Below are 12,922 nucleotides of genomic sequence, written 5' to 3'. Positions count from 1 at the left end.
ACATGCCTGCGCACGCTATCCATCAGCCATCTTGCCTGTGCACTTAGAATACATCGATTCTGCCCTGGGAAAAATCACTGATGCGAGGCTGGTCAAGGTGCAGTAATCAGAGGCCGGGTTACCGTATTCACTCGAATTTAACGCGCACTTCTTTTTCAAATAAAACAGGTCCAAAAATTGCGTGCACGTTAGAATCGAGTACGACCTTAAATCTGTGTTGCCATATCACCATCGGCATTTCAATATGGCCACCTCGTACGCGCTTCGAGCCTAGCTGCCATAGCTTTCTCCATGTGCTGTAGTACGTGTAGGCAATGCTTTCTTTGGCTTAGGTTAATGCACCGTCTGTCTTCCTGTTTTCTGCATTTGCTCTATCAGCATGGAAGTGCCGATTGCAAAGACAGGCCGAGTTCATCACGATGCCAGAATTAAAAGGAAAGCGATAACATGTGCGGGGACGGACGGAAATCGGCCGCATCATGTGCGTTTTGAGTTCCCGAAACTTGCGTGTGGGACTGGCGCAAACAGGAAAGGCGTTCTACACTGGCGGCTGCTACGTATGGCATGGCCGTGTGGCCCCTATCTTGAAAGCGATCTGTGACGGACACAAGATTCTACGCATCTAGGCGGATTGCGCTGTGTTCTTGTCACTTAGTTCGCGTCAAAGTAAGAGGCCATTCAAAGGTCATTTCCCTCGTTCCTGCTACCACACTTTCTCATTCCAGCATTTAAAGAGTTTCCATGGTTATTGAGTGAGACGTGTTCATGTTTGCTTGTGCAGGCGTGACACCATGCTTGTTAATTTAGTTAGTTAGTGAATGTCTAAAAGTTCATACAGACGATAAAACTACTATCCTTACTTTTCGTATAGCTGTCTACTAATTTGCTATTGTAATCAATGCTTTGCCTTTCGGGCGAAACTGCGTTTTTTTTTATTTATCGCTACTTTAGCGCGTTGGGAGTAAATGTTTTGTTTTTTTCCAAATGAGAGAAAGTTTTATTTCTGTAAGAAAGAATGAGGTGTGCAGTACAGTAAAGGACTGCTTTTTTTAGGTCACGGCAAATGAGTGTGTATTACAATAGAGGGCGTTTTCCCCCCCTTTTTTTGGTCACGGAAAACGAATGCGCATTACAATTGAGGGCGCATTAGAATCGAGTAAATACGGTATAAGGCTTGTAACTCTCAATATCGCAATATCACTCTGTCGTCACACAGATGATGCCATAAGTTTGCCCAAGCCTTCGTGACCAGGTGCAAAACGCGGTAAGGAGTGCTGTAGTGTGGTAGGAGATTATCTGAGAGACCAGCTCTATGCGATGATAACCAGAGGAGCACAAGGAAACCAGGAGATTAATGAGTGTCATCGTAATACATGTAGCACTTGTAACAAAGCTTCTGTGACGTCTGCTACAATATCGCTTAAAAGGCTATTAAATAAATGTCTGTTGTGCTGTGCTGTGACCTTCAGCAGTTGTGAACTGTGTTATCGGGCCTACATTTGTGCACTGTAGATGCAGAAGGAGGCCCTGTCGGTTCCTGTGTGCCTTCCTTTAAATATGTCAAGAACAACCGAATAAATTGGTTCAATTCAGTTCCTGCGACAACTCCCCACAGAGATCAGGAGAAGCAATATTCATGATGTCGTTACTGACTAACCTTCCGTGTTCTACCTCTGATGCCAGGCCACCTGGAAGAGGTGCGACAGCATCTTGATGCAGTGGGGTCTCTATGTAGCACACAGGTGGATTTCTCCATCCTGTCATTATTCCTCAAACGTCTTTGCAAGATGTTCATTCAACTCTCACTGTGCCTGCCCTGCCCCATAATGTTCTGTGGTTTGCCTGGAGGCACCCAAACACAGCATCGAATTTGGGAGCCGCCGTAAACAAGTTTAAAAATATGTTCACAAGCCTGTGAATGTTAGCATTCACAGGGTCGAGCACTGCAGGCATCACAAGGGGTGCACTGGGTTGGATTGAGTGCATTTGTACTGCCAAGAACTGGGGAAGCTGCTTTAACAGGAGGCTTTATGGAGCCCGTTAACTGCTAATACGCTTACTAGTGCTAGTGGTATCATCGAAGACATGGAAACACTTGCTGGCATCTAGACTGTGTAACATTCCATGCCCATTAGCCATGACTTGCTGTGTGCATGTGCTTACCCACAGCGCTTCTACCGGGAAGAAGTTGGTCGCCAGGAAATGTTTGTGCGCTACGTGCACAAGCTGTGTGAACTGCACCTGCCGGCCGAGCACTTTGCAGAGGCAGCATTCGCACTGCGACTGCACACCGACTTGCTGCCGTGGGAGGAAGGGGAGCAGGGGCGCCTCAAGGAGCAGCTCTATCTCAGAATGCTGCACTACTTTGACCGCGGCAAGGCAAGTCCTCAATGTAGTCGCCATGTGGGACATCTGTTGTTGCTCTTGTTTGCAGTGGACTTAGCGTGCATGCTTCCTATGGAATCTGAGTGATGCGGCACTGTCATCTTATGCTTAAATATTATATTTTTCCACATGTTATTCACTCCAGCACAAAACCTTCAATCCTTGTTACTACTATGGAAGGGCTACAGTGCATAAGTGTCTCATAACTGATAACTATGAAATATTTTTCTCATTCTTTACAGTGCTGGCACAAAGCAAGTTTTGGTGTGTGGCTTCCTGGCTGTGTGAGGTGCATTGCCATGAAACGTCACTTGAAAGCCCAATTTTGATATAACTCATGGTCCTACACTATACTTGAATTTCTAGAAATTTGTTAAAAAATATACAGTAGAACCTTGTTCATACATTTCGGAAAGAACCGTGAGAAAAAAACATACTAACCGGGAACATGTACAATTCGAAGTAAGTAAAAAAAATGTACAGACTCATTGTTGACAACTACGTAAGGCAAAGCATCATGCAGATCGTTGGGACATGAGACGCCGACGTGCGCTCAGCTAGTGGTGCTCCAACGGCCCATGTGATAGGTAAACAAAAGTGGCAGAGTAAGCAAAACTTTGAATGCAATTTTCTCAGCTTTGCTTTTTCGATCAAATGCCTTTGCCTTACAGAACTTTTCATAATGTTTGCATCAACTGATTTTATTGAATTAGGTATCATTTTTTTCAGTAAAACCTCAGCTACATCCTAAAGCTTTCCATTTTTAATTAAACCCAATAGACTAGCAATTAAGTCAGATGTAAACTAATTACACCCACATTGTTTTTTTCTTCCTACTTTGTTATTCATTCATGACCTATATGATGACTTTTTGAAAATTTCTTGAGCTTTAGGATGTGCAGTGGGCCCTTGGAAATGACAGCTATTCTTTAAAACTAGTTTTTTCAATTAAGAAATTATCATAATGGCCCGTAAGAAAAGACCTATGTGGGATAAATTATTTTGCAATATCTTCATTTCTAGATGAGATATATAAAATCTGTATATATATTTGGGATCAGCATTCAAAGATATATCTGCATGCCAATTTTCAGAAAGATATGTTAAGAAATGAAAAAAAAGTTTTCAAGACCCTCATCCCCCCTTAAGCTGGTGGGTGATGCCAGGTGCCACCGAAGCAAAACATGATGCCCACATTGCAGCGCTTGCAGCAGGGAACGGCGGCGCGTTTGGATTATCGCCTACTGAAAGCGTGCAGTACATTACCTATGGCACTGTGCACCGCGTGCTGTAGAACACATAGGTGAAGATGCTTATCGCAATAGGATAGGCGGCGATAGCTGTGAATGCAGCGTGCGGTGACCTTGGCGGTGATTTGGTGGTACTGGAATAAGAAACTGTGCGCACTGTCGTTTTCACCTGAGACAGGCGGGCGACTATTGCAGTGAAGCTGCAGTTGCAGGTAGGTATGTACTGTTTGCGATCGCGCATGCCTCACGCATTTCTACATGGGATCCAGCGGTCGGAAAATGTATTATATTATCGCAATTTGGGAGAACATTGGTGCTGTAAAAGCGTGTTTTCCATGAACTTACGAACCAGTAAAAAATGAGCGTAACTCTATTGGGTCATTTTTTGTGTTCTCGATTGTGAACGTTGGCGCTGGGAGAACGTACGTAATGGGAATGTATCAATGAGGTTCTTCTGTATACAGTGAAATCTCCATATAATGAATTTCAGGGGACCACAGCAAATTGTTCATTATTCTGAAAGGTAGTTATAGTGAAAGACCTAGAATTACCAATTGCAGCCATCAACCCATCAGTTGTCACCGTGTGAAGCGAAAATGTCACTGTTCGCTCTCGACCAATGCAAAAGAGACGCTGATGCCAAGAAAACCACCAACAAAGAGGAAGCTCCATGACACCTCCAAAGTGCAATATATCTTATTGCTTGTTTATTTTTCGCATTCCTTGCCATGGACCCCACAACTGTCTCACTTAGGGTGGGCACCTGAACTATTCTAAAGCGCAAGCGCATGTAAACAACGCTGTCCAGTAGGTGCGACCGTGCGGCATCTCTGTGAATGTGGAGGTTACATTTCTCCAATGTGTAGCTGGTAGGGCCACAGCAAGAAAGCTAATAAAAGAGGCATGTGCAGAAAGAAGGAAGAGATGCGCCTCTGTTTCTAGGCGACACTTTTCTGAGTGGAGCGTGTACTTGCAAAACCTGATGCATCGTTTCCTCTGGCGCCATCTCAGTTTTTCCGAACCCATGCGCCGCGACGTCCGCTTTCTGCACCTTGTCGTCTGCTGGCCTACTGTTCCGGCTGCCATGAAGGATACATGGAAATCTAATGATTCTCAGATTTCGGAATATTAATTTGTAGTACTGAGGGGTTGTTAGTATGACACAGAAATGAATAACGATCGTTATTCTGAAAAGTTCAGTATTTTGAAGTTCACAGTACTGACATATTTTTACATTCATACTATAAGCAGTCAGCAGGGGATCTTTGAAAAGTTTGTTCGTTTGAAAAGTTCATTAATGTAGTGTTCGTAGTAATGAAGTTTCACTGTATGTGTGAGAATGCAGTATATTCTGTGCTTTGACAGAAACCTGCACCTTGTGCTCGCAGAAGGTGCACTTAGTGTGGCAACAAAAGGGGTTCTCTCTCATTTTACATAGCAGGCATAGGGCTTTAAGGCTAGCTTATAGTCCATAGTAGCCCACACACCAGCAAGCGCAGGTTGAAATCTGCTGCATCAAGCGCACTGCTGGAGTACACTGTTTTTATGGTTCACCGTCGCCCAACCATGCGTGACGTCAAGAATGCATCGATGGATGGAAAGAAGCTATCCATTGCCCTTTGAAATATAAGTGTTCGTGCATGCGCACATCTGGCCCATTTGATGCATTCACCTACCATCATGCTTTGCATGAGTGCAGCGGGTGCTTTGCACATCTCTGCCACTGATGACTGTAGCTCCATTTGCACTCTGCTGGACACAAAGGCTGCCTACCATGCATGCAGAGCATTCTGGGTAGTACAAGCGTTAGAGTAGATCATGTAGATCTGGGCAAGATACGTTAAGCATGCTTTATCTTGATGTCAGTCCCACTGGCATGCATAGCAAATGCCAGTTACGACAGCCACCTTGCCGTGCCTGACTATAAAGTGGTCATCTATTACCAGTGTGACTTGATGCTTACATTCACACATGTTACGTTGGGCTATAAAGAAGCCTTTACAGATGCATGGCTGACATCACATTGTGGCACACGACATAGGAAAGAAAAAAGCTGCGTGTTCCTGCAAGGTAGCTGTCATTCTTTTAAACATTAGGTTTTCTTAGCTTGTTGCTCAGTTTCACCTCTGCGCCTAATGTATTCGAGACCTTGGCACTCCGCCACAAGATGCTTCCATTGGTGGAAGTGCACAGGGCACTTCCACCAGTGAGAGAGCAAAGTTCGGTCATGTGGTGCAAAGCTTGGTTCCTGCCAGCACCAACAGTTGGTGTTGCCTTCCCTGCATCTCGTGCTGTGAAACTCGCCAATAGCACCCGCAGTAGCATTGAAGTTCTGCCATGGCATGGTCACGCTTCACCATTCTCATTGTGAGTTGGTGGCGGTGCAGGCATTCACCGCCATATCTTTAACCAGACGGTGCCTACGGGAGTGCCAGCTGCGGTGGCTCACTCGGCATGCTGCTGCGTCATTGTATGCTTAGAAAGCTGGTGAGCACTCGAGCTTTGGAGAGGAGTGTAGCAGTTTAAATAGGAACTGAGAACAGGTTCGAGACAAGTATTTATATTTATAATTTGAACCTATATTTGCTGCTCAGTAGTGTATTTTTTGCAAATGATTACTTTTTTTCTGTGTGTGGTATGTGCTTGCAATGGAACTCTCCATTGATGCAGTGCTGGGAGGAGGGACTGCCACTGTGCAAGGAGCTTGCCAACGTCTACGAAGGCGTGCTGTTTGACTACGAGAAGCTCAGCACCATCTTGGTGAGCTGCCAACCCTGCTGGATGTTAGTGCAGGTCCCCTCACCAGATTTCTGTTTCCTGTTCTTGCCAGAAAAGCGCACGGCACATTTCTTATTTTATTTTCCAAGTGTTGTTCCCCAAATTGGCTGTTTATGCAGCTTTAGCTCCCCAGAGCCTGTCAGTCGGTCCCTGTTGAGTGGTTTTGTACATAGCCAGTTATCATTCAGAGCTGAAATCTTTGGTTGGTCAGGACAGGTGTTTTTTCCCTCTTAGCTTTCGGATGTGAAATGCTTGAAATGCAAAAAAATTTAGATTTGTGAAGTTTTTAGAGGTGAGTTTTGTACAGAGCTTCACTCCGTGCAGTTGTGGGAAAAAGTAAAGACCTGCCATGTTTTCGTCCCAAACTTCGTGCGACAGTCAGGTGGGTGAAACTTCTCTCTTTCAAGAATCTTGCTCCACGTTCCAGGCTTCCACAGCGCTTATATGAAAGTTTTCTATCCAGTGCGGTGTGTCCTTTTTGTTCTTATACAGATAAACCTCAATATGACAAAGTTGATGAAATCAGCAATTTGCTTTGTTATATATTGAAATTCAACCTTTTATGCAAATAAGCATAGTTATGGATAAATCTTTTTTACACGGAAGGGGCCACAAAATTTTCTGAATTATCAGGCAATCGGAAAAAGTAAATTTGAATGAGAACAAAATTTATTACATATATATATATATATATATATATATATATATATATGCCAAGTTATTGTAAGTTTTTTCTGTCAATTATCACATGAGTGACCACGTTTTGCATGAATTGATACGGTGACATTTTCATTGAAATGGCCAGCAGCATCTGTGGACGTAAACAGGTCTTTGGCATGGACAAGCATGATTAGTCAAATGACAGGAGGCTATGTAAACCCCCTCGATGCAGAGAATGCATGCCCAGTTCCTGGAGCACATCCTGAGGGAGCTAAGACCTGAACCTGAGTACTTCCGGGTTGGATTCTTCGGCCTGGGCTTTCCCTCCTTCCTGCAAGTGAGTGTTGCATTGCCTTTGCCAAATAGGAAGCGGCCTGGTGGTGGTTTAATATCATCATGCGAATGTACAACTGACAGTACCGTTCATACTGACAACCACAGTTGTCTAAGCAAGGGTACAGTCAAATTCCATATGAGCTGCAACACAGTGCTCGTGATCCAAGGGGGCACCGACATACGAAAAATTAGCTCAATAAAGACCAGTAATTGGAATGGTGTTTGGTTCTCCAATTTTTCGTATGTCTGCGCCACCATGCAGTCTTGTAGCTTCCTTCGACCAAATGTACTGTGTTGCAGCTCATATTGAACATGACTGTACACAGTTCCTATACTAAAATTTGGGGTGAGATCGCGCAAACATCTCGCTTTCCGAATGTTCGCTTCGCCTCCTACATCACTGAGTAGGCGGTGTTCAATTCATACTCCCACCTTGCCGTCCTGACGACCACTAATGAAAGCGCAGCGAATCACGGGCACATAGGAGAACATGTGGAAAGTGGGGTGCTTGCGTGACCTCATCCCTGAGCACTCAAGTTGCCAGCCAGGTAAGAACCTTCTCTTAAAGAAAATATACATTTCGGCCACAATGATATTGTGAAGGACATGAGTTGTACTTATGTTTACTGGCTCAGCCTTGCTGCACCCATACTTAGCAATGACACAGAACTTGCAATAAGTTGAGTGCATTATCAGGGTTGCCATGCACGAAGGCACGCTTCGGAGTTAAGATATGTGTGCTTTTTTTCAGGAGTACAAGAAACAGTGTCAGCATTCTGAAAAAAAAATCAAATTTTGTCTTAACTACAGAGCAACTGTAGTGACAGATGTTAGTTCCTAGGGCTTGCCACGTAGGCAGAACTGCTAGAGGCTGCCATCGTGGCCTCTGTGATATAGGTACTTCCATGATTAGAGGTCACATGTACCAGATGTTTAGCTGTACTTAAAAAGAAAGGGGGCGGGGGGGGGGGGGCTTTACACCCACGTAACTGGCGCAACAAATAAAGAAAAGGCACTCCAAGTTTTCATTTTTACATTGTGGCACCCAACATATGTGCATGAAAAAAATGAAGAATGCACAAGTTAGTTGTGATCATCAGTTGGCTCGTGTGAGAAGTGTCAGCCATCCAGCAGTAATCACAGTGGGCCTCTTTGATTTGCCATTCCAAACTGTCCAGGATTACCCAGGATGCTGCATATGCAATGCTCGTTGGTTGAAAGCACTGCCTCGGATAGTCCGAGACTGTCTGGCATGGGCAGCCTATGAGGCTTAGTGCTTCTGGCTTCTGTTCACTATTTCGCTTTTGTGTATGTGTGGGCAGGCATGATGTGATCTTTGCTCATCCCGAGCATGCCATGCTGCTTGAGCAATGCCAGCCACTAGCTTCAAGGTGCTTAAAACATTGCATAAAAGTTATTCAGGGGCCAAGGATGGTAACCCAACAATTCTGCCAGCCGAAGTGACTTACTTTTTGACAATGTGTTGAGGGACGTGGCCTTCGATGGCTATGAGCGAAGTGAAATAAATGTCGGTTTCCTGCGCCTAAGAGGAGTGTTGGGTAAAATGCTGTTTTGATAGAATTTGCAGCTCGTAAACATTTTGTTTGTAGATATTTTGTGTCATGAAATGGGTGAGCATAACATTTTGCGATGAGCGTACAAGCGTGCACATTCACATTTCATCATGCCGACTGAGTGAAAATAGGTGCGTCTTGTACAGAGATGCGTCTTATTTGCCAATTTTTATTTTTTCATTGAAAGTCTCGAAAAGTAGGGGTGTGTTTCATCCAAAGTTGCGACACCAGTGTACACACAGGAAAATACAGTATGTCAGAAGTGACAGTGCCACGGCCCCGCAGCATTTGGGCACCTTAATTGTTTGTAGTAAAACGTGTATTAATATGTAGTCTGCTCTGTACAAAGTTCTGATTGTAATTGGCTTCTTTTACATAATTTTCTTTTTATTGTTGCAATTGGGCTGATAGGTGTGCATTCTGGCATGTGACACCACCGCACCTTGTGAAGCAAAAGATCCTTAATAAGGCCGTGCTTCCGCACTTCCAGTGAGGCATAATTTGTTGCAAAGAAATGAGAATGTCATTGCTCAAATATTTTTAATTTGTAGTTGCGGGTCCTTGAGCATCTCGGATATAAATGGGTTGAACACGTTGGTTGGTGGAATTGTGTTAAGCTTGGCTTCTGCTAGCAAGAAGTGCCACTTTTCCTTACAACCGTGGTTCACAGCCTCTGCTCAACCTTGCTGCTTTTGAGCGGAGTATGGACAGTAACTGCAACGGCAGCTAAGGTTGTATGCTTGTGAAGGTAGTGCCATCCTTTCATCTTGCGGCTCTTTTCCCGTGCACCCTCCTTCCACCCCATCTTGCCTTTTCAGTGCTGCTTCTCTAGCAGTTGACTCGATGATAACCGCTAGGTTCTCGTCCAGTTCCCCATAGTTGGTGAACTCAATCACACTGCACACTTATGTGCCAGCAATGCACATACAGTCAAACCTGTTTATGATAAACTCGATAGTTTGACGAAAAGTAGCCATTATATCGGTAGTTCGTTATAAACGGACTCGCCCTTAAAAATGTTCCCACATTAACCACACTTTTCAGTGTTGTTAATGTTAAACCAGATTTTCAGTGTTATCTTTTTTCCAGTGCATTTCCTCGCCTAGCTGCAAATTTCCGCTAAGAACGTCCATCTAAAGAACAAACTGCGGTGCCGTACTGCGCCGTCGTGATGACAGCCTGTTTTGATCAGCTCTCATTTCAAAACTGCAAGCCATTCTTTTATTCGGTAGCTTGTAATATATATTATTGCCCTGCCTCATGCTGTTTATGTAGTACGCCTGTCTTGAAAGTGAGTGACCATCTTCACAGTTTCCAAAACCTGCATGCTGCGGTCGCTTGCTTATCTCGAAGGCCATATTACTGTTGCGGTTGGACTGGAGCAGAACATGCGCTGCTGTGTGCCCAGTTTGGTTGTGTTTCCATGCTTTAGTAGTTTGTGTGCGCCCTTCTTTTACTGAGACCACATTTGAATCATTCATTGTAACAGTACGGCGATTTAAAAAAAACATTCGTTATATCTGGAAGCAGTTTCAGTAGGCAGTGCCAGAAAATCGTAAATCTTTAAAACCGACAGATAATTATATCTGGGATAATTATATGTGGTTATGTGTGGGTTAGTTTGTGTACGCCCTTCTTTTACTGTGACCACGTTTGAAGCATCCATTGTAACTTTGTGGCAATTTTTAAAAGAACATTCATTATATCTGGAAACAATTTCAATAGGCAGTGCCAGAAAATCATAAAGCTTTATAACTGACAGATCGTTGTATGTGGGTTCAACTGTATAATGTAATGTTCGTCCACTACAGTATTGCTCATTCTGTACACCAAAATACGTGCAATGACGCCACTACTCTCAGAGTCTGTGTGGAGCACAAAGCCTTGCACTTATTGCCAAGCACCTATGTTGCATGATAGCTCAGTGTTTAGTATGATAGCTCAGTGGTTGCATACTGCTTCACTGACATGGCTTCAAATCCTGGTGGAGGCAGTTGTGAAGAAGTTTTGTTTTTCTTCGTGCTTCAGCAAAGACAAACCTAGCGCTGACAAGGTAGTCTAGCAATGATAAAAATTGTTGGTGTGTGTCGTCAATGACAACAATGGCTGTAGCCAGCATAACAGAATGGATGGATGGACAGACAAGGCAAACCCATTTTCTAGCACTTAACTCCTGTCACAGTAACAGTTTTGTGATAGCGCCATTCTTTCATCTAGCCCCTGCCCTCCTCATCCTCGTGCTCTCCTGCCATTGCTCATACATGACTGACTTTGTGCAGTCACATGGAATGGAAAAGGTTGCAGAGTTCTTTAACGTAACACGGTTTACGCCAACATACACACGAATAAGGCTTTACTACACGGAATGCAGTTTCAAAATGAGTGTTGAAAATATATGGGGTATGACACAAACTAGAAGCTATTTGTTTTTGCGTGCATATTGAGAGGTTCGGAACCTTCTGGGAGTGCTAGCAGTGCTCCATGTAGGAGGAGGATTAGAGGAGGAGGGGAAGGGAGAGGAAGAATGGCACTACAGTCGAACTCACTTATAACGATGTTCAAGTGCTGCGAAAATTCTATTCTTATAATCAATAATTGTTATATCCGGGTTGCATGAAAAAATCAAAATAGGGGGATGGCAGAGCTGATGTGAGAAAACTATAATGGCTGGAGGCCATTGTCCCTCCCCACCACCTTCCTCCATCCTGCTGCTGATTGTGTTCTCTCGTTCACTACTTTCTGGGTACTCTGTTCGCGTGTAACAAGCCACGGCTGTTTGTGTTAAATAATGGCACTGGGATAACAACTGCAAAGAGGAGTCACGGGTGGCATGCGATATGCGAGCACTACTGAGGCATTGCATTGGTGGCCCCAAAAGGGGCCTTTTAAAGATTGCGAGAAGGCTGCCATGGCAGCCTGTCAGCTTGAGAAATCCAAAAGAAATGCTGAGGTGAGATCGCCACAAGCATCTCGCCAGTTACTTCTCACTGGCTTGCATGAGAAAACCCTATGTCTGTCAGCCTTGCATGCTTTATGCGAAGCTTGCCGACAAGCTTCTCCAAGGCATCCAGGTGCTCCAGTGCAGCAGAAGGTTCCTCACGAGAACGAAGCCCAGGAGGGACTGAATCATTTGCCGTGCCTCCTGTGAGGACAACGTTGAGGCAGCCTGCCCTACTGCGTCATTGCTGTCACCGTCGCTATCTGATGAAAGCATGTTTGTGATGATCGCCTCATTGGTTAGAAGCACTTAGTTTCCTAATCTATAGCCATGTGCTTTCTTTTCATCGACAACATTGTGTATTGCCGATGATCAGCAGGCAGATCAGCCATCTTTCGTTTCAGTGGCGAGTCAAACGAGCTGTTAGCCAAGCAAGGCTGAGAAACTGCATGGCCAGGAACGATTTCGATGCAACCAACAAAGACAATGTGAGTGATTAGGCTGTTTGCAGAACTGAGCTGAATGAGGAGCCAGCGAGCAACATGCGAGCAATCTGTGAGCAGTGCAGTTGGCGCGGTCCATTCGTGTTTCGGACGGAGGGGTGGCATAGAGCTATGGGCACAGCCCATTTGTGTTCAGAGCGACGCGAAGGCAACGTGGAGAGAGGCATGCAAAGATGGCTGGAAAATGAGTGCGTGGTGGCTGTTGGAGCAGCAGCCCATCGTGCAGCAGCTTGAATTTCTTGTTTTCTTTTTTTCTTTTCAAGGATTTTGCATTTCACTACTCTTAGGCTCAGACACCGAGCAGCCAGACTTCATCATTATAACCGAAAATACTGCATCGGGGCATTGTAGTAAGCAGGTTATTTCACCATGGAAAACATACAAAAGTTGATGGTGCAGCAGCTTATCATTGTTATAACCGATATATTGTTAAAACCGGTACCATTATAAATGGATTCGACTGTATATTGAAACTTGACTAGGGACCTCAGTAAGAAT

General features: G+C 44.4%; 1 protein-coding gene across 1 annotated transcript in view; it reads left to right on the top strand.

Annotated features, from left to right (window-relative positions):
- Positions 1-12,922, top strand: part of spg (dedicator of cytokinesis spg) — a 168,197-nt gene that overhangs the window by 119,763 nt on the left and 35,512 nt on the right. The window contains exons 25-27 of the mRNA XM_050172253.3: positions 2,170-2,379; positions 6,306-6,395; positions 7,306-7,410. Coding sequence (XP_050028210.1) covers positions 2,170-2,379; positions 6,306-6,395; positions 7,306-7,410 — 405 coding nt within the window. The remainder of the gene's footprint in view (positions 1-2,169; positions 2,380-6,305; positions 6,396-7,305; positions 7,411-12,922) is intronic.

This window comes from Dermacentor andersoni, chromosome 6 (genome assembly GCF_023375885.2).
Source record: "Dermacentor andersoni chromosome 6, qqDerAnde1_hic_scaffold, whole genome shotgun sequence".
Lineage (NCBI taxonomy): Eukaryota > Metazoa > Arthropoda > Arachnida > Ixodida > Ixodidae > Dermacentor > Dermacentor andersoni.
Note: the sequence above shows the minus strand (reverse complement) of the source record. Positions and strands in the feature narration are given on the sequence as shown.